The 21777-nt window shown below is 38.1% G+C and overlaps 2 protein-coding genes across 4 annotated transcripts in view; one reads left to right on the forward strand and one right to left on the reverse strand.

Annotated features, from left to right (window-relative positions):
- Positions 1 to 21777, forward strand: part of LOC128216955 (synapsin-like) — a 73754-nt gene that overhangs the window by 33762 nt on the left and 18215 nt on the right. The window contains exons 8-9 of the mRNA XM_052923717.1: positions 15109 to 15171; positions 20217 to 20359. Coding sequence (XP_052779677.1) covers positions 15109 to 15171; positions 20217 to 20359 — 206 coding nt within the window. The remainder of the gene's footprint in view (positions 1 to 15108; positions 15172 to 20216; positions 20360 to 21777) is intronic.
- On the reverse strand, positions 4290 to 14619 carry LOC128216957 (metalloproteinase inhibitor 3-like). Of its 3 annotated transcripts, none has more exons than XM_052923722.1 (6): positions 14480 to 14619; positions 13734 to 13854; positions 13259 to 13359; positions 12876 to 12990; positions 7248 to 7390; positions 4290 to 4782 (listed from the first exon to the last, which is right to left on the reverse strand). In XM_052923722.1, the coding sequence occupies exons 2-6, from the start codon at positions 13843 to 13845 to the stop codon at positions 4570 to 4572; spliced, it is 684 nt and encodes a 227-aa protein (XP_052779682.1). In that variant the 5' UTR covers positions 13846 to 13854; positions 14480 to 14619; the 3' UTR covers positions 4290 to 4569. The 3 variants fall into 3 exon arrangements, with proteins under 3 accessions (XP_052779682.1, XP_052779681.1, XP_052779680.1); XM_052923721.1 differs by having other exon boundaries at positions 14460 to 14612; XM_052923720.1 differs by lacking the exon at positions 14480 to 14619 and adding an exon at positions 14074 to 14237.

Raw genomic sequence — 21777 nt, forward strand, 5'->3', positions numbered from 1 at the left:
CCATCAGGAACATACAGGGCACCATGACATTGCACACTCCAGTCAGGAACATCAGGGCACCATGGCATTGCACACTCCCATCAGGAACATACAGGGCACCATGGCATTGCACACTCCAGTCAGGAACATCAGGGCACCATGACATTGCACACTCCAGTCAGGAACATCAGGGCACCATGGCATTGCACACTCCCATCAGGAACATACAGGGCACCATGACATTGCACACTCCCATCAGGAACATACAGGGCACCATGACATTGCACACGCCAGTCAGGAACATACAGGGCACCATGGCATTGCACACTCCCATCAGGAACATCAGGGCACCATGGCATTGCACACTCCCATCAGGAACATACAGGGCACCATGGCATTGCACACGCCAGTCAGGAACATACAGGACACCATGGCATTGCACACTCCAGTCAGGAACATACAGGGCACCATGACATTGGACGCTCCAGTCAGGAACATACAGGGCACCATGGCATTGCACACTCCCATCAGGAACATACAGGGCACCATGGCATTGCACACTCCTGTCAGGAACATACAGGGCGCCATGGCATTGCACACTCCTGTCAGGAACATACAGGGCGCCATGGCATTGCACACTCCAGTCAGGAACATCAGGGCACCATGGCATTGCACACTCCCATCAGGAACATACAAGGCACCATGGCATTGCACACTCCTGTCAGGAACATACAGGGCACCATGACATTGGACGCTCCAGTCAGGAACATACAGGGCACCATGACATTGGACGCTCCAGTCAGGAACATACAGGGCACCATGGCATTGCACACTCCCATCAGGAACATACAGGGCACCATGGCCTTGCACACTCCAGTCAGGAACATACAGGGCACCATGGCATTGCACACTCCAGTCAGGAACATACAGGGCACCATGACATTGGACGCTCCAGTCAGGAACATACAGGGCACCATGGCATTGCACACTCCAGTCAGGAACATACAGGGCACCATGGCATTGCACACTCCCATCAGGAACATACAGGTCACCATGGCATTGCACACTCCAGTCAGGAACATACAGGGCACCATGGCATTGCATACTCCAGTCAGGAACATACAGCGCACCATGACATTGCACACTCCAGTCAGGAACATCAGGGCACCATGGCATTTCCCACTCCAGTCAGGAACATCAGAGCACCATGGCATTGCACACTCCAGTCAGGAACATACAGGGCACCATGACATTGCACACTCCAGTCAGGAACATACAGGGTACCATGGCATTACACACTCCAGTCAGGAGCATACAGGGCACCATGGCATTACACACTCCAGTCAGGAGCATACAGGGCACCATGGCATTGCACACTCCAGTCAGGAACATATAGGGCACCATGGCATTGCACACTCCAGTCAGGAACATACAGGGCACCATGGCATTGCACACTCCTGTCGGGAACATACAGGGCACCATGGCATTGCACACTCCAGTCAGGAACATACAGGGCACCATGACATTGCACACTCCCATCAGGAACATCAGGGCACCATGGCATTGCACACTCCAGTCAGGAACATACAGGGCACCATGGCATTGCACACTCCCATCAGGAACATCAGGGCACCATGGCATTGCACACTCCAGTCAGGAACATCAGGGCACCATGACATTGCACACTCCCATCAGGAACATCAGGGCACCATGGCATTGCACACTCCAGTCAGGAACATACAGGGCACCATGGCATTGCACACTCCAGTCAGGAACATACAGGGCACCATGACATTGCACACTCCAGTCAGGAACATACAGGGCACCATGGCATTGCACACTCCAGTCAGGAACATACAGGGCACCATGGCACTTCATACTTTTGTCAGGAACATACAGGGCACCATGGCATTGCAGACTTTTGTCAGGAACATACAGGGCACCATCACATTGCAAATTCTACCATGGCCTGTATTTTGTCACAGGAAATTCAACTGAATCTGGCATTCAGATGTATAGATTCACACATCAATGTGACATGTAATACTGCTATTTCTGTTAATGTTTTTCCCTTCAGATTTAGGCAGATTGAATGGCTTGTATATTGTAGGAGACTTTGCAAAGATGTAGCAAATCAAAATGCACCTGACAAATATTAGTGTGTGCATTTGGTTCTTCATGCAGGCTCTTCTAAATGTTGTAACCATAAAGCTGTCTTTATTGTCAGATGAATAAAAGTCTTGCCAATTTAATAAAGTCATGGAAATAAATGGAAATGAAATACAGTAGTTCTGAGGAAATTCTCTCGTTAGTGTTGAAAGAAAGTGGCTTTGCTAGATAAGACACTTTCTGTAAAAGTGATCATTTCTCATACGCTTGCCTCCATACTGCTTGCTTTATCTTGAGGAGGAAATTAGTTTATTTTGATGCCATTTAGACTGAATCAATACAAGAGAAAACCCTGTTCAAATGATTTAGTTTTTGCCTTGCGATATAGATTTGGCTGTTCCAACTGTAGTAGATTGTCTGATCAGAACTGACACATCACAGAGCCTTTCATACACCCTGAACAGGAACCAGTGTTGACAGTTTCTGTGTTGCCATGAAACAATCAAATTTATGATTTAGTTTTTGTCCATCTAATGAATTAAACTGAAGCTGGGGAGTTTCTGTCTAACGAAGCTATGTATAATTTACAATGTGTATCAGATTAAGCTCTTGGCGATGCTAACTAAGCTGTGCCAATGCCAAATGCAGCATTGAAAGTCTCATACTATGACATTTTATCTCATAATATAACTACATTAAAAAAATCCTTTCCATTGCCATGGATACTAAATATATCTGTTTCATTCCATCAACCATTATACTGGTTATCCAAAACTAACTGAAAGTGACAAGAAATTTAAGTTTCGAAAATTACAGCACATAATTGCAATAAAAAATTGTGACAATGTTTTAGGTCCAATTACTCCCTGCTGTTCTCTGGGGTTTAAGTTAAGGACACACATCATTTTTTGCCATACTTGGAAGGAGCAATTTGGTAATCCAGTAAATTGTCTGCGGTGAAAATAGCAGGGGAAGACTTGAGTTCACAATCATAGACTTTCTAAGTTCAATGTATTTGTCATTCTCCAATGCTGTTTATGTCATTTGCTACTGGGTTTGGATCTGTTTTTTGCATGGTTTTGACTCAATCTTACATATTCCCAATTACAAATGTTAACAACATTGGAATGTTGCCATGCATTTGTTTCTTACTTAACTGACAAGGAAAACAAGTAATTTACATGAGGTTAATACAAAAACTTCAAGCCATCGGATACTGATGTTCAGATAAGAAAAAAGGCTGTACCGGGTAATTGCTACTAAATAATAGTTATGTAGCTTGGTCAGAATGATTGTCGCTGTGACATTCTAAATGGCTGTTTTTAATGTAATGTTGTAATTATTGATATCTGGTTAGTCTAGGTTGTTGTTGTTTTGAGTATATACACTCTCTTCCATGTAGTCTTATCTTCACTGGTGGTGCAACCACAGGAAATCATGGCCTCACCTTGTACAAAGGGGAGGATGTAATTTGGTTTCATTCAAACATTAAGTGAGAAAAATGTTTCATGGCAAACAAAATGGCGGATTAAGAATGAAAAGTACCAATTCAGGAACCAACTTTTGCCTGGTAAGTGGACTTTTTCTTTAAATTTTGAATAATGAATGCGTCCAGAATGTGGCGAAAAAACATATTCTTTGATCGGCATCTTAATTTGGTATCATAACTTTAAAGAAAAAAAGTTAAGATACCGATCAAAGAATATGTTTTTTTGCCACAAACTGGATGCATTCATTTTTCTCACTTAATGTTTGCATGAAACCAAATTACATCCTCCACCTTGCTTGTAAGGCTTAATAAGACCTTTGTGTATGAGCTGCTGATGGTCATGGAATCATTGTGTAAAGATAAGAGAGAACTGCAGTACAGCGACTATCTATTCTTTAATGATGCTAATGTGTCTGGTGGATCAAGTCTCTAATGAGGTAAACAGGATCTAGCAGCCAAGATAATAATGCTATTTTCTGTAACGATCTCTTATGATCAGACATTGAGATGGTGCCTCTGCAAATTATTGTTGTATAGCATATTTCATTGTAAAATTAAAATTGATGACACAAGGTATTTCTCTAGATCCTTCAGAATGTCTTATACAGCTTCTACCTTCCATAAAATTTTGATGTTTTTTGTTCTGTACAAGGAGCATCTTGTTTGATGAAACTTCAGCAAAAGAGATCATGAATTGATAATACAACAATAATCTCAAAACATAATTTATACAAAATTATACATTGAACAGTTCATCATATGAAGTTAAAATAACTACTGCAAATGAATAAAAGTCTGCTGAATAAAAAGAGCTTATGCTTCACTTTTTGTTCATGTATGGTCTCCATTACCAAAATGTGTGTACAAAAATTATGTTCACCAGATTGAATTTCACAAAAGCATAAGAAAGTATGAAATACATGTGAATTTTTGCAGTTTGATGCAATCACTAGCAATGGGTTCAAGTCCAGCATTCTGAACGAGCTTTCACTTCAGGGCTCTAGAAAGCCTGATGACTTTGTTTGTTTGCAAGCCTTCATTTTGGGGTTGTTGTGCCATTTACAGTCTCCCAGATGACTTTTCCTGTCCTTGATGCATGCCGTCTGCCTTTCATAGCACTCACTGTGGTCACCTCTAGAATCCCACTTGCAAGTGCTGTTGCTTGAATGTGGACTGTTGTAGGCATATGGGCTGGTGTCAAATACCTGCAATATATTCATAACTGTTAATATATTCATAACTGTTTATAAATTCATAACTGTTTATGTATTGAAATATATAATCATAACTGTTTATGTATTCATAACTGTTTATAAATTCATAACTGTTTATATATTCATAACTGTTTATATATTCATAAATGTTTATGTATTCATAACTGCTCATATATTCAAAACTGTTGATATATTCATAACTGCTTATATATTCATAACTGTTTATATATTCATAACTGTTGACATATCTATAACTGTTTATATATTCATAGCTGTTTACATATTCATGACTGTGTATATATTCATTACTGTTTACATATTCACAACTGTTTATGCATTCATAGCTGCTTATATATTCATAACTGTTTATATATTATATATTTATAACTACGTATATATTCATAACTGTTTACATATCCATAACTGTTTATATATTCATAACTGTTTATATATTATATATTCATAACTGTGTATATATTCATAACTGTTTACATATCCATAACTGTTTATATATTCATAACTGTTTCCATATCCATAACTGTTTATATATTCATAACTGTTAACATATCCATAACTGTTTATATATTCATAACTGTTTACATATCCATAACTGTCTATATATTCATAACTGTTAACATATCCATAACTGTTTATATATTCATAACGGTTTACATATCCATAACTGTCTATATATTTGTAACTGTTTACATATCCATAACTGTCTATATATTTGTAACTGTTTACATATCCATAACTGTTTATATATTCATAACTGTTAACATATCCATAACTGTTTATATATTCATAACGGTTTACATATCCATAACTGTCTATATATTCATAACTGTTAACATATCCATAACTGTTTATATATTCATAACTGTTTACATATCCATAACCATACATGTGATAATTTCTTGGGTTGATTCCGGGACACTCGTCGTTATGTCAACGCACACTAGGGGGGTCCGGAATTTTTTTTCAAATGGGGAACGTCTGTGGTGCATTCTAGAGCATATCTGGGACTATTTTAGTCGTTTTTAACGTCGGGAAAATGTACCTGTTTTGACTGCCAAGACGTATTTTTTACTTGACATGTTGTTTTTTTCTGCATTTTCTTGAAAAAATAAAACGACCAGGCTTTAAATGAAGTGCTAACCAGGAGGATATGCAGTCAACTTTCGGTTTCATCAAAACAGGAAATAAACAACTATACGGGCACCTGTTTTCCCGCGCTTTTGAGAACATGCGTTATAAAATATTTATTTTTTCATCACATTTAAAACGTTTGCAATTTATGACACACAATATTTTCCAGACGATAAAAAAGATTTTCCAGTCGATGAGCTTTTTTCCGTTTGGAGATGCATATAATTTTGATAGAGACATGTCAACAATCGGCTGTATAAAGCGATCACGTGACTTACCATGGTCACGTGATTAAAGCATTCTATATAACCACCTGTAAACCCCATATCGTCAGTTTTATTTCGGCGTAAAAATACACACGATAGTTCGGAAAAAAATGTCAAAACACTAAAATTCATTATGGACGTGTAAGTTGTTTAAAGTTGTTTAAAGTATAACGATGTATCGACTTTGAAATTTGAAAGGAATATGGGATGTTTTCCGTGTTTTAATTTTGTTTTTTTACTCATTTTGTCACTTTCTTTGAACTTACCTTCATGCTCGTTTGTCGGTAAAATGTGTGAAAAATATCAATTCATCAATTTAAAGCTATCACTCATAAGACCAAACAAATCCATATGAAAACAATGAATTTGTATACAAGAACCCTCCCCCACTCGTTAAGCACAACAATAGGCCGATAGATCAATTATCGGGTGATTGACGATGACCTCGACGACACACGTACCAATTAACGGATTAGTGTCAACATGTCCTGTGTTTTACGACCAGTGTCCCGGACAGGCAAAATAGCTGACTTACATTGGTAAAATAGGATAATCGATTCCGATTCCGAGATTTTTTTTTTCGTTTTTTTTTTTATGACTTTCCGGGACAAACATGCACCCTCCGTGACTCCGTGACAGAGATACGATTTCCGGGACAATCCCGGACGTCCGGGACGTTATCACATGTATGCCATAACTGTTTATATATTCATAACTGTTTACATATCCATAACTGTCTATATATTTGTAACTGTTTACATATCCATAACTGTTTATATATTTATAACTGTTTGTCTGGTGTAGTTTTTTAAGTATGATCAGAACTATATATTAAAGAATCAACATTGTGATAAGATTTTATGTAAGGGTATTTTTAAATGGAAAACAACAAGCACTGTTGGTTTACCATACTTTGAATGACAGGATAATTGCAATTGTCTCTTGTATGACAAATATAAATATACCAAAGGGCTTTCGAAAGTTATCAACATCTACTACTCGAGATTTCGCTAATATTTCCAAGACTCAGACTTTACTTACCACACATTCACAATTTTCTCTATAGATTCTATTGAGGTATTTTCTCTGCATCTTAGACACCCAGGCCCAAGGCATGGGGCCCTGACCATAGCTCCCGATGGTGGTACAGATGTCGATGTTCAATTGACTATCCACGTAGCTGCCTGAAATATATGAAAACTGTATTAATACCCTGACAGTTGTTATTCCTGTTTTGGCCTGCATGAACAGATCCCAAAGAAGGGAAGTCCGTTTTTACCTTCAAGAAAATACTGCTGTATGTCTTGACCTAAAACAGAAATTAAAGTAGTGAAGTTTTTCTGCTTTTCCTGTGCACGTTTAAACACAGTCTTAAATAGTCCAGATTCCGCGAGAGGTCAGCTTATTAAGTTCCTGATAAACAATCAAAATTGCTGTTTATAGTTTGTAAACAATCTGGAATGAGTACACCTATATAATTAAATACCTATCATGAATCCACACGCAATACGTATTGCAATATATGGTAGTCCGTATTCCACTCCAGTGCAATATGGCCTTTGTATAATTCCACTCTGCTGACAACTCGTCATAACATGTATCTTTGCGCGATGTTAAAATGAGGTCATTAAAATGACATTTACTATGAAAACAGGTGTAAAAAGTGATTTAACCAGTAATGTATTTAATAAAAAGGTTGTTAGTACTGGCTTTTGATCCTAAATGTCATATTCAACATGGATTTTTGCAGATTTCGATTTTGAAATCCATATCTGAAAAATTCCGCGAGAGTCAAATACCACCTCCCAGATCAAAATGGAATACTTATAACCATATTTTAAAGAGAAGATAATTGTATTTTCAAGTGTTAGGTTGTTATATATTTCACATAGTTTTTAGCTCCTTGCAAAATACAATAATCATAATGGTACTATATGTATATTGTCAGAGTTGCCTAAATCTGCCTTAGCTACAGAGCTGCATTCGGCATATCAAGTAACTTGCTAAAAGAAGCCCTGTTATGAGTATTCATAATATATTGTGCTGTTGATAGTGTTTGAGTAAGCTGAGTTTTGGCATAATTACGCAAATATAATCATATAAAAAACACAATTATTTTAATTTTTAATCAACAAATTAAAAATGCAGTATAAAATGTAGAATTTGCAAAAAGCTTCAAGAATAATGTGTGCTATATAAAAATAAATACATGAATATATCTGTATTTACATTTTGGCTGTGGCCAGAGAACTAGATACTATCAATTAAAAAAATATTCTGGGTATTAAATCAGATTCGGACAGGTTTATTCCCCAGAAATTAACCAGGATAACTTGGTAAAATGGGGAAAAATATTGATCGTTATAGGAAGATGTTAAAATGAAATTATATTATTAATCAGTGTTTGCTAGAACCAATTCTTGGCTTTAACTATTTTTAAGTTTTTTTGCATTATGTCTGCCATTGTCTGGCGTTAGGTAAACTATAAAGTATAAGCAAGGGTTAAAGCTTTAAACTATATGTTCAAAGTGGAGTTAATGTCGTGTAGTCAACCATATTGGTAACAACAGAACGCTGTAAATGTTGTCTGCTAAAGCTTCTCTAAAAATAAATAATGTCTCTGGTCTTGAAGATGTTTCAATATTACATAATTCAAAACAATCCGTTGCATATTTATTTAACTGTTTTAAATGATATAATTATTTGTTTATTGCACACGGAAACATATCATCCGAGTTACACAGGTTTACAATTGCAACTAATACTTGATGGAATCATGCACTATAAACAATAAATAAAATTCTTTGATTAAACAAAATTATTTTGAGTTCTGTCTTTCATTGGCTGATGTTTGCAAAACTATAAAGAAAAAGCAAATATGAAAGCTTTAATACGAATGATCAAAGGGAGGTTACTGCGTTACATTACGTTAGAGATAACAACAGACATCTGAATACCCGGTAGTTACGTTTTTTTGATTTATAAATAAATAAAAATGATACTGTCATATTTTTTATATAAACTCACACCAAGGGGACACAATGTTAAACATGTTGATCAACTTGTTGTTGTATATTTCAGCATAACTAGGAATTACCAAACAATATTAACTTTCTTTTAAAAGTTTTTGCTGTGTTTTGAAACATGCGCTGATTACTTTTTAAAAAAAACATTATGTATGTCTTACTACACAAATTTTCATTAATAGCTCGGCCTTCCTGATGCAGCTTAAAACTGGCATTACAAACAGAGCGAGGCGCCAATAAATAGTATGTGCATGGGTGATTCAAACCAGAGAAATTTGGTGCGAAGATCATTTAATTGTAGAACATAATTAAGCTTTAATTAACATGTCCAGTGCATTTTGTTGGATGCATTTGGTCTAGCAGGCATACCCTGACTCAGTCATGTTTTAAGAATAGAATAGATTATCCTCATAAATGCCTGATTTTTAGCTCTACTGGCCAAAGGCCAGAAGAGCTTATGCGATGGTAATGTGTGTAAGTAGTATGTGCATCCGTGCGTCCATGCGGTCGTGCAGTCGTGCGTTTGTGCGTCTGTAAACAATTGCTTGTGAACACGATACAGTCTTCAGTTTTGATTGTATCTCGATGAAACTTGTACAGTATATAGATATCCATTAGAGCTCAGTTCCTTTCGAAAACCAGCCAGATCCGTCCATAAATGCCTAGATTATGGGCCATGAAAGTTTTAAAGAAATGCTTTCTATTTTTAGCCAGGTCTGCATGAGCGAATTCTATTTTTAGCCAAGTTTACATGTACATGTAAATTCAAGTCTAGAGTTAAGGGAGACAATTTGCAAGTCTAGGATTTTGAGAGACAATTTGCATTTTGCTTCTGCAGTTGATTTTGTGAATTACTCTGCCTTGTTCTTGTTGAAAGCCCAAAGGCCATTTTTTAGCTTTAAGTTCTGTAGTTTGCACATTCATCTTAACAAAATTGGTTGTGAATGTTTAAGTTATGCACCTGGTGTCATTACTGGCCACACCCAGGGTTCACAGGTTTGGTAAACATAAATCTGGAAAGGTTTGAAAATCTTTTTTGTGTTCGTGCATCCATCTCGGCACAATTGATTGTGAATGTTTGTTCAAATTGATCAATGTTGTCCTAGGATGCCCTTGACTTTGACCTTTTGACCAACTTTTTTTAACTTTTAAAACTACAGAAATTTTTACTATGAGTACAGTTTTGAAAGCATTTTTTTTTGTCAGATGACTTTTACTTGGCACATATTAAAATAGTTCATGCAACTAATCTGCTTACAATACTTTCTGGGCTCAGATGTTGAACGTGCTACGTTTTCAGGTAACCCAAACACAAAACATAAAGTATATGTCTGTTGTCTTTTTCATACATACACATGCTCTGGATTGATATGACCACAAAAGCCATGCCAGTAGAGCATAGGCCCTTTTGGGCCTCTTGTTTTATTCATGGTAGTGCATTGTTTGTACAACCAAAGTTCAAGATAAGGTTTCATATGCAAATGAGTATTACTCCATACTTTTGTAATTATTTTAGTAGCCCACATGTTAAATGAGGATTTCAAGTGACTGATACTCATGAGCATGCATATACTTTCTTAAGATGTTTACCGGTATGTTAATTTTTACAATTACATGACTATACTCACAAAACATAGCAGGCCGTAAGCCTTTCAATGCTTTAATTTTAAGCGCTTTGATTATAATATGTAAACAATGTATTTCTCCTGAAAACTTCAGACACAATCTGATAGAGAGACAATATACATGTATTGTTTGTCAATGTTTATTGACTCTGTTCTTTCCTCACAGGGAAATGTGCCTGAATCAATATCAAAAACAGAGAAATATTTTGTCAGATTGATTTGGGAAAACATGATCATTTATGCCATAAAACAAAAGGCTTGGTTTGAAAGTGATACTGCAGTAAGCTGAAGTCTGTCAATATTGTTCTAGTTACTTAGTCTTTAATGCTTGCAGTGAAATGCTGGTATCTATTCTGCAGTTTGGACACTTTTGTCAAAGTTTATCATGGCATGAATTTCAAACCAGTCTGAACCAGTCAAATGGCTTTAAAAACAGTCAACTGGCTTAAAAATCTGTCAACTTGCTATAAAGTCAGTCAAATGGCTTTTAAAACAGTCAACTGGCTTAAAAATCTGTCAACTTGCTATAAAGTCAATCAAATGGCTTTAAAAAGCAGTAAACGGGCTTGAAAAATCTGTCAGCTGGCAAAAAAAATTAGTCAACTGGCTTTTAAAACTGTCAATTGCTTCAAAATAGTCAACTGGCTATAATTACAACCAAATGGCTATAAGAATCAGTCAACTGGCATTAAAACAGTCAACTGGCATTAAAACAGTCAACTAGCCATAAAAACAGTCAACAGGGTATAAAAACAGTCAACTGGCTTTAAAACAGTCAACTGGTTTAAAAATCAGTTTTCTGGCTTACAAAAACCGGTCAGCTGGCTTTAAAAATCAGTCAGCTGGCTTCAAAACAGTCAACTGGCTTTAAAAATCAGTCTGCTTGCTTTAAACCAGTCAATTAGCTTTAAAAACAGTCAACTGGCTTGTAAACTGTCAACTGGCTATAAAAAAACAGTCAATTGGCTTTAAATACAATCAATTGGCTATAAAAATCAATCAGCCAGTTTTATAAACAGTCAATTGGCTTTAAATACAGTCATTTGGCTATAAAAATCAATCAGCTGGTTTTATAAACAGTAAACTGGCTTTAAAAACAGTCAGCTGGCTTTAAAAACAGTTAACTGGCATTAAAAACAGTCAACTTGCCATAAAAACAGTCAACAGGCTATAAAAAACAGTTAACTGGCTTTAAAAACAGTTAACTGGCATTAAAAACAGCCAACATGCTATAAAAACAGTTAACTGGCTTTAAAACAGTCAACTGTCTTTAAAAATCAGTCAGCTGGCTTTAAAAATCAGTCAGCTGGCTTGAAAACAGTCAACTGTCTTTAAAAATCAGTCAGCTGGCTTTAAAAATCAGTCAGCCGGCTTTAAAAATCAGTCAACTGGCTTTAAAAACAGTCAATTGGCTATAAAAAATAAGTCAGCCAGCTATAAAAAACAGCCATCTGACTTTAAAAACAGTCAACTGGCTTTAAAACAGTCAACTGACTATAAAAATAATAGTCAACTGTCTATAAAAATGATTGACAGTCAATTTCATGTGGTATTTTTTTCTTATGAAGAAAACGTACAAGAATCTTCACTTAAAACAAACTTCTTCACTTGACATCTTTTTAATCCTAATTGCTTAGAAAACTTTTCTATCAGTTATTTATCTATGTAAAATATAATGAAGTTAAAGGAAATAGTAACATATACTCTGAAGAGCTTGTTATTCAGAATTTTTCCTAGCAACATACATCTGTATAGTTCTGCTATGTACATATGCTGATAAAAACATTATGCTGTTTGCTAATGCATTCATTTTGAAATTCACATGGCAGATTCGGGTTGTTTGCAAACATTAGTTCCGTTTCATGATAACCATTACAAGTTAACCTTTACTAGTAATTGATGAAGCTCTGAGTGGGGATCAAACCCATAACCCTGTGATTTGCTAACCATTCAGCATTACCATACAGTTGTGCTCTTCATTATCATGGAGGGATAAAGTATCAATTATATAAACCAACCTGTAAAAAGGAACTTGACTCGTTTTTCCAAAAATTCCACTCCACACAGCGAGTCATGAGATGCTGTGTATAAGATGCCAACTGTCATGTTTTCGTTGAACCCAAAATCATTGGGCTGCAATGGGGAAAAAAGTTTATCATTTCTGTTACATGTAATGAAACTATATTATAGAATGATGTTCAGGTGAGCTATGGGTATTACATTATAAATGTGGATTTTTGTGTCCCCTGAAAGGAATACATATTGGGCCTCTTTAGATGAGAACATTTCTAAGAAACATTTTCAACCATGCTATAAACATTGAACTGTAAAGCTCTGTTAAAACTTCAGACTCAGCAGCAGCCTAATATTTCCCTCCAATGAAAGTTCTGAAAATGCTTACTCTGGCTTTAAAGACTTTCCTGATGGTGACTTCATATTTCTTGGTCATTGAGCCATTAGGTTCTGTTTCCTTCACATTTGACCGCAGCCAACCTAGGAACACTATAGCAAAAATGAAACCTGTTTATTGTTAACTTTACAAAAGCATAGGATCCGCCAAAACATGATCAGTTCTAAATGTCCTTCTGAAGATGAAAGAAACTTATGACATCAAAATCTTATTGTTTGAAGTAATATATAGTATATTCTATATTTTTTTTGTGAAATTTGATAATCTTTCCATAGTGTTGATTAAATTGTATTTTCTCTGAAACAAGTATTGAAACATGCAGTGAGTTGAGTTTTAATGATAAAAGTGTATATTAAAATGTGCCTAAAATAGCTTCAAAGATCAATTCCAATTTCATTTGTTGAACTGTTCTCAAAGAGTGCATATAAGTGAAGATGTAAGAATAATATACTGAACATGTTCATACCAAAGTCTACACTACAGAACGTGTCCTGTGGATGTGAATATCCGCAGGAGCATGCCAACACACTTGTTACCCCAGCCACAAGTGCTAGAAGGCTGTATAGTAACATCCCCATATCTCACTGCTGTAAATATAGGAGAATATAAGATGATTGTAATATTTAAAAAAACAAACATCTTGTTAAAATAAAATAATGGCTAAAATCATTTTTTAATGAATGAGATGGTAGTATTTTTTAAAATAAATATGTTCTGCGCTTAGCTTGAATGTTAATTTTCATACAGACCCCATCTAAACAACAACCTAATACCAAATACTAAACCAATACTAAATATGCTCATACTTATTTCAGTAACAGATCTGTAGTATTTCCAGTATTTTTAAATTTAAAAGTCAAATATACGCTGTTTTGAAAATGTTCTTAGTTATATACAAAGAAAACAACAAAGGTGAATAAACACTATTATTAATTCAATTGCTCTAAAATATGTAGCTATAGGATTAACAGTTAAGGAAGAGATAACTCATTGTGCTGTCTGACACTCCACCAAAGTACTGTTTTCCGCTATGTCTTATGTTCTATGATTGCAAAGTGTACCAACTGTTTAGCGGTATAACTATCTGCTTATTCATTTTACTCATTTATAAATCAGAAAATATCTTACTATACTCAGAGGAATATTGTTACAAATACAAAACCCAGAGTAGATCATAGCATGCATTACTTACTGCTTAAAGTCCAGGCTCACCTATGATTTCCAAGTGATCTGAACAAGTAACAGGATGTTTGTGTGAGGGAACTGGTAGTTATTCCAGCACACCTGGGGGAGTATAATTACAGATAATTTATCTCAGTGCTTTGAGACTGGCTGGCGGTATCTGGCGTGATTTCTGAATCAGGATAGGACGTCCTGCCCACTCATGGCCTTAGATGATTAATTACTGAATACTTTGGGGGGTTTTAAGCTGTGTATATAAACATTTCAGTTTCGTTTTGATGTGCTAAAGAAATGTTGTGATTTAGTGTTGATATAAATTTCTCAATATAATAACATCATGTTGCACTTTTGCCATTTATACCAATGGTACCACAGACAGAAATATTCTTTTGAATTTAACATAATTAAACATGTTGATAAATCAACATTTGTAAATTACAACAATAGTATTTCAGAGACAGAGACTAGTCACATAAACTTTTATCTCACAACCATTATAAATCACTGTTTATCAGTATAAGTATCAGGTTAAGACTAATTGGCTGTTTTCGGAATGAACATTCTTTTGCAGTGAGAAATAATTCCTGCATGACACATGCATGTATAATTATAATGTGTTCCACCCCACAAGTATTTAAATGCAATGTTGGATATTTCAGCTCATTACACCCAAATTCCCTGTGGTGGTGAAGATCGGCCACGCCCACAGCGGACATGGAAAGGTAAAGCACTCTGCACATAAATCAAATTTTGTACCCGGGTATGATGAATGATTTTAAGTACTTAACAGTCTTATGTTGTAATTTTTCTGTATTGAACTTAAGATGTATTATTAATTAAAAATTTATTGTGTTCTTGTTTTATTATTCTTAAATTAATAAAAAATAGGATGCAATCCTTATGTATGGTTTTGATACTAATGCAGACAGGCTCTAAATTGCTTTTCTATCAATTAATACTCGGGTTATGTTATGGTGGCAGTGAGTTGTATGCCCCTTCAAAGAATAAAGGTTTACAAAAGGTGATATGTCAATCAGTCTGTGGGATTGTAAGTCCATCATTAGACCTGGTCTGGTCAGTCCATCTGTAACCTGTTGTTGTAAGTCCATCGGTAGACCTGGTCTGGTCAGTCCATCTGTAACCTGGTGTTGTAAGTCCATCGGTAGACCTGGTCTGGTCAGTCCATCTGTAACCTGGTGTTGTTAGTCCATCGGTAGACCTGGTCTGGTCAATCCATCGATAGACCTTATCTTGTGGGTCCATTGGTAGACCTGGTCTGGCCATTCCATCCGTAGACCTAGTGTAAGTCAATCAGTAGACCTGGTCTGGTCAATCCATCGATAGACCTTATCTTGTTGGTCCATAGGTAGACCTGATCTGGTCATTCCATCCCTAGACCTCTAGTGTTGTAAGTCCATCAGTAGACCTGTTCTGGTCAATCCATCCGTTGACCTGTAGTGTTGTAAGTCCATCGATAGACCTTACCTTGTTGGTCTGTCAGTAGACATGGTCTGGTCATTCCATCTGTAGACCTCTAGTGTTCTGGTATTGTCAGTCCATCGGTAGACCTGGTCTTATTAATCCAGCAGTAGACCTTGTGTTGACAATCCATCAATAGACCTGGTCTTGTTGGTCCATCGGTAGACCTGGTCTGGTCAGTCAATCAGTAGACCTGGTGTTGTCAGTCCATCGGTAGACCTGGTCTGGTCAGTCCAGCAGTAGACCTTGTGTTGTCAGTCCATCAGTAGACCTGGTCTTATTAGTCCAGCAGTAGACCTTGTGTTGTCAATCCATCGGTAGACCTGGTCTTATTAGTCCAGCAGTAGACCTAGTCTGGTCAGTCCATTGGTAGACCTGGTCTTATTAGTCCAGCAGTAGAACTGGTGTTGTCAGTCCATCAGTAGACCTGGTCTTATTATTCCAGCAGTAGAACTGGTGTTGTCAGTCCATCGGTAGATCTGGTCTTATTAGTCCAGCAGTAGAACTGGTGTTGTCAGTCCATTGGTGTACCTGGTCTTATTAGTCCAGCAGTAGACCTGGTGTTGTCAGTCCAGCAGTAGACCTGGTCTTATTAGTCCAGCAGTAGACCTTGTGTTGTCAGTCCATCGGTAGACCTGGTCTTATTAGTCCAGCAGTAGAACTGGTGTTGTCAGTCCATCGGTAGACCTGGTCTTATTAGTCCAGCAGTAGACCTTGTGTTGTCAGTCCATCGGTAGACCTGGTCTTATTAGTCCAGCAGTAGACCTGATCTGGTCAGTCCATCGGTAGACCTGGTCTTATTAGTCCAGCAGTAGACCTGGTGTTGTCAGTCCATTGGTAGACCTGGTCTTATTAGTCCAGCAGTAGACCTGATCTGGTCAGTCCATTGGTAGACCTGGTCTTATTAGTCTAGCAGTAGACCTTGTGTTGTCAGTCCATCGGTAGACCTGGTCTTATTAGTCCAGCAGTAGACCTGGTCTGGTCAGTCCATTGGTAGACCTGGTCTTATTAGTCCAGCAGTAGACCTTGTCTGGTCAGTCCATTGGTAGACCTGGTCTTATTAGTCCAGCAGTAGACCTTGTGTTGTCAGTCCATCGGTAGACCTGGTCTTATTAGTCCAGCAGTAGACCTGGTCTGGTCAGTCCATTGGTAGACCTGGTCTTATTAGTCCAGCAGTAGACCTGGTGTTGTCAGTCTATCAGTAGACCTGGTCTGGTCAGTCCATCGGTAGACCTGGTCTTATTAGTCCATCAGTAGACCTGGTCTGGTCAGTCCATCGGTAGACCTGTTCTTATTAGTCCAGCAGTAGACCTTGTGTTGTCAGTCCATCGGTAGACCTGGTCTTATTAGTCCAGCAGTAGAATTGGTGTTGTCAGTCCAACGGTAGACCTGGTCTTATTAGTCCAGCAGTAGAATTGGTGTTGTCAGTCCATCGGTAGACCTGGTCTTATTAGTCCAGCAGTAGAACTGGTGTTGTCAGTCCATCGGTAGACCTGGTCTTATTAGTTCAGCAGTAAACCTGGTCTGGTCAGTCCATTGGTAGACCTGGTCTTATTAGTCCAGCAATAGACCTGGTGTTGTCAGTCCATCGGTAGACCTGGTCTTATTAGTCCAGCAGTAGACCTGGTGTTATCAGTCCATCGGTAGACCTGGTCTTATTAGTCCAGCAGTAGAACTGGTGTTGTCAGTCCATTGGTAGACCTGGTCTTATTAGTCCAGCAGTAGACCTGGTGTTGTCAGTCCATCGGTAGACCCGGTCTTATGAGTCCAGCAGTAGAACTGGTGTTGTCAGTCCATCGGTAGACCTGGTCTTATTAGTCCAGCAGAAGAACTGGTATTGTCAGTCCAACGGTAGACCTGGTCTTATTAGTCCAGCAGTAGACCTTGTCTGGTCAGTCCATTGGTAGACCTGGTCTTATTCGTCCAGCAGTAGACCTGGTCTGGTCAGTCCATTGGTAGACCTGGTCTTATTAGTCCAGCAGTAGACCTTGTGTTGTCAGTCCATCGGTAGACCTGGTATTATTAGTCCAGCAGTAGACCTGGTCTGGCCAGTCCATCGGTAGACCTGGTCTTATCACTCCATTGGTAGACCTGGTCTTATTAGTCCAGCAGTAGACCTTGTGTTGTCAGTCCATCGGTAGACCTGGTCTTATTAGTCCAACAGTAGACCTGGTCTGGTCAGTCCATTGGTAGACCTGGTCTTATTAGTCCAGCAGTAGACCTTGTCTGGTCAGTCCATCGGTAGACCTGGTCTTATTAGTCCAGCAGTAGAACTGGTGTTGTCAGTCCATTGGTAGACCTGGTCTTACTAGTCCAGCAGTAGACCTGGTGTTGTCAGTCCATCGGTAGACCTGGTCTTATTAGTCCAGCAGTAGACCTGGTCTGGTCAGTCCATTGGTAGACCTGGTCTTATTAGTCCAGGAGTAGACCTGGTGTTGTCAGTCCATCAGTAGACCTGGTCTGGTCAGTCCATCGGTAGACCTGGTCTTATTAGTCCAACAGTAGACCTGGTCTGGTCAGTCCATCGGTAGACCTGGTCTTATTAGTCCAGCAGTAGACCTGGTCTGGTCAGTCCAACGGTTGACCTGGTCTTATTAGTCCAGCAGTAGACCTTGTGTTGTCAGTCCATCGGTAGACCTGGTCTTATTAGTCCAGCAGTAGAACTGGTGTTGTCAGTCCATCGGTAGACCTGGTCTTATTAGTTCAGCAGTAGACCTGGTCTGGTCAGTCCATTGGTAGACCTGGTCTTATTAGTCCAGCAGTAGACCTGGTGTTGTCAGTCCATTGGTAGACCTGGTCCTATTAGTCCAGCAGTAGACCTGGTGTTGTCAGTCCATCGGTAGACCTGGTCATATTAGTCCAGCAGTAGACCTTGTGTTTTAAGTCCATCGGTAGACCTGTTCTTATTAGTCCAGCAGTAGACCTTGTGTTTTAAATCCATCGGTAGACCTGTTCTTATTAGTCCAGCAGTAGACCTTGTGTTGTCAGTCCATCGGTAGACCTGGTCTTATTAGTCCAGCAGTAGAATTGGTGTTGTCAGTCCAACGGTAGACCTGGTCTTATTAGTCCAGCAGTAGAATTGGTGTTGTCAGTCCATCGGTAGACCTGGTCTTATTAGTCCAGCAGTAGAATTGGTGTTGTCAGTCCAAAGGTAGACCTGGTCTTATTAGTCCAGCAGTAGACCTTGTGTTGTCAGTCCAACGGTAGACCTGGTCTTATAAGTCCAGCAGTAGAATTGGTGTTGTCAGTCCAACGGTAGACCTGGTCTTATAAGTCCAGTAGTAGAACTGGTGTTGTCAGTCCAACGGTAGACCTGGTCTTATTAGTCCAGCAGTAGACCTTGTGTTGTCAGTCCAACGTAGACCTGGTCTTATTAGTCCAGCAATAGAATTGGTGTTGTCAGTCCAACGGTAGACCTGGTCTTATTAGTCCAGTAGTAGAATTGGTGTTGTCATTCCAACGGTAGACCTGGTCTTATTAGTCCAGTAGTAGAACTGGTGTTGTAAGTCCAACGGTAGACCTGGTCTTATTATTCCAGCAGTAGACCTTGTGTTGTCAGTCCAGCGGTAGACCTGGTCTTATTAGTCCAGTAGTAGAACTGGTGTTGTCAGTCCAGCAGTAGACCTGGTGTTGTCAGTCCAGCAGTAGAACTGGTGTTGTCAGTCCAGCGGTAGAACTGGTGCTGTCAGTCCAACGGTAGACCTGGTCTTGTTAGAGTGATAACTTAAAACTTTGTATGCATAATAAAAACTTTGTATGCATAATAACATTTGAAGTAAAATGATGAAACTGCAGTGGTTAGGTTTACGGGTATGTTGACCGGACGATAAACACCTTGGGGGGGGGTAAAGGTCAAAGGTCACAGTCAACAGTGTTTTTCATGAAATATCGATGGTAGGTTGCCTTTTATCAATAATTGAACCTTATTATTATGGGTTCAGTGTATGTAGATCGACGGTCAAGTCCATGGTCAACGCTCAACCATGTTATTAAACTTGTGTATGCCTCACTACTAGGAAGAACATTTTGACCTGAGACCATGAAACTTCATTTGAAGGTTGTACTTGAGCAGTTGATGACACCCATTCTCTTGTGGTCAGAAGCTTAAGGTCAATGCTACTGTATTTCTTTAAACATGTCAATGCAGTCTACAGAATATTTCTGACAAAAAAGGGGTTCAGTGGGGGCACAATGTTCTACAATAATTAGATAGCTTTACTTACTGGTGGGTGGAAAAAAATACATCAGTAGTGTGGGTGTGTCAATATGCCACTCATTGGTATTGCAGGTAAAGATTGATACGCACCACCAGTTCCAGGACATTGCCAGCGTGGTCGCCCTCTCAAAGTCATATGCAGCCACTGAGCAATACATTGAGTCCAAGTATGACATCCACATACAGAAGATAGGCAACCATTACAAGGCCTTCTTGTAAGTAGGATGGGTCTGTGTGAAAAGTTGTGAGTAGTTTTGATTTATTTTGCTCGTAAGAGAGTATTTTGCCACTGTATTTTGCCAAATTATTCTAATATATCTTTGTTTTTAAATTGTGCAAAACCTCATAATTAGTTGGCTTTATTTACCCTCTCTTGTTTACAATGCATTAGCAAAGTTGTAATATAAATCTATGATCCTGAAAAAATCTGAACATCCTGTAGGCGTTCAGCAATAGGAAATGTACTTGTTTATTTCTGAATCCTGTTTCTGTGCAAACATTAGTTTCAGTTCTGAGAAAAGAATCTAGATTAACAATCTGACATTACAAGTAAACCTTTGATTAATTTTCTCCCACAAAATGATGTTTGGTGGGTTTATGGGAGTGAGCTTGAAGGTTGGTTGCTCTGAGGGTGTTGTCCAAAAAAACCTCCTAAAAGCATCAACTGTTTTGAATAATATTTGGTATGCATGTTAAACATTATAAAATAAAGGTCAAGTTCGATTTTGGTTACAAACAAAATCTTTTTATGGACATTACAAACATAACATCACATACTTCCCCTTTTTAACTTAGAATTTCAAAAAAAGAGTGTCAGGATGACAGATGTAATCATTTGTTGGTTCAACACCATAAAATATAGGTCAAGCTTTTTAAGAAACTACTAATTGTTAAGGTAGTTTGGGCCTCTTTTCAACTAAGAATTTGCAAAATTTGTCTACTCAATATTTTATGACAGGTTATGGAATTGAATAAGTTTTGGTAGACATGTTTGACACTACAAGTTACAGGTCATCTTTGACTAAGGTTACAAACCAATAATGTTTGACATAGTTATGGCATCTTTTCAAAGGCCTAGTGTTACCATTCCTGTGTCTGGGAAGTGTATGGGGGGTTACCATTCCTGTGTCCTGGAAGCGTATGGGGGTAAAGTTTACCATTCCTGTGTCCAGGAAGCGTATGGGGGTAAAGTTTACCATTCCTGTGTCCTGGAAGCGTATGGGGGTAAAGTTTACCATTCCTGTGTCCAGGAAGCGTATAGGGTTGTTCGTCACTCCTGTAACAGATCTGGTTAGTAATCAGAATGTTTACTACTTTCATGATGAAATTTAGATGTTTAATCCCCACATTTTATTTTGTTATTCATGTTCTATTTGTAGATGTTGTGTTTTATGTTCCAACTGTTGTGTTTATTCCATCTCATATCTGGATCTCATCGTTTAGAGTGAAGGTAATTCATTTTATTTTTATGGCATGATGTTCAAAGTCTTTACTTGTACTTAATAACCATAAATTTATTCTCATCCCCTGGTATCAACGAAACTTTATTGTTGTTAACAGCATATCTATGTTCCAGTAGTACACTGCCCAGCAACAACCATATTGTTGTTTTGTATGTTTATGAGGTAGATGC

The sequence above is a fragment of the Mya arenaria genome, chromosome 14 (genome assembly GCF_026914265.1).
Source record: "Mya arenaria isolate MELC-2E11 chromosome 14, ASM2691426v1".
In the NCBI taxonomy this organism is placed as follows: domain Eukaryota; kingdom Metazoa; phylum Mollusca; class Bivalvia; order Myida; family Myidae; genus Mya; species Mya arenaria.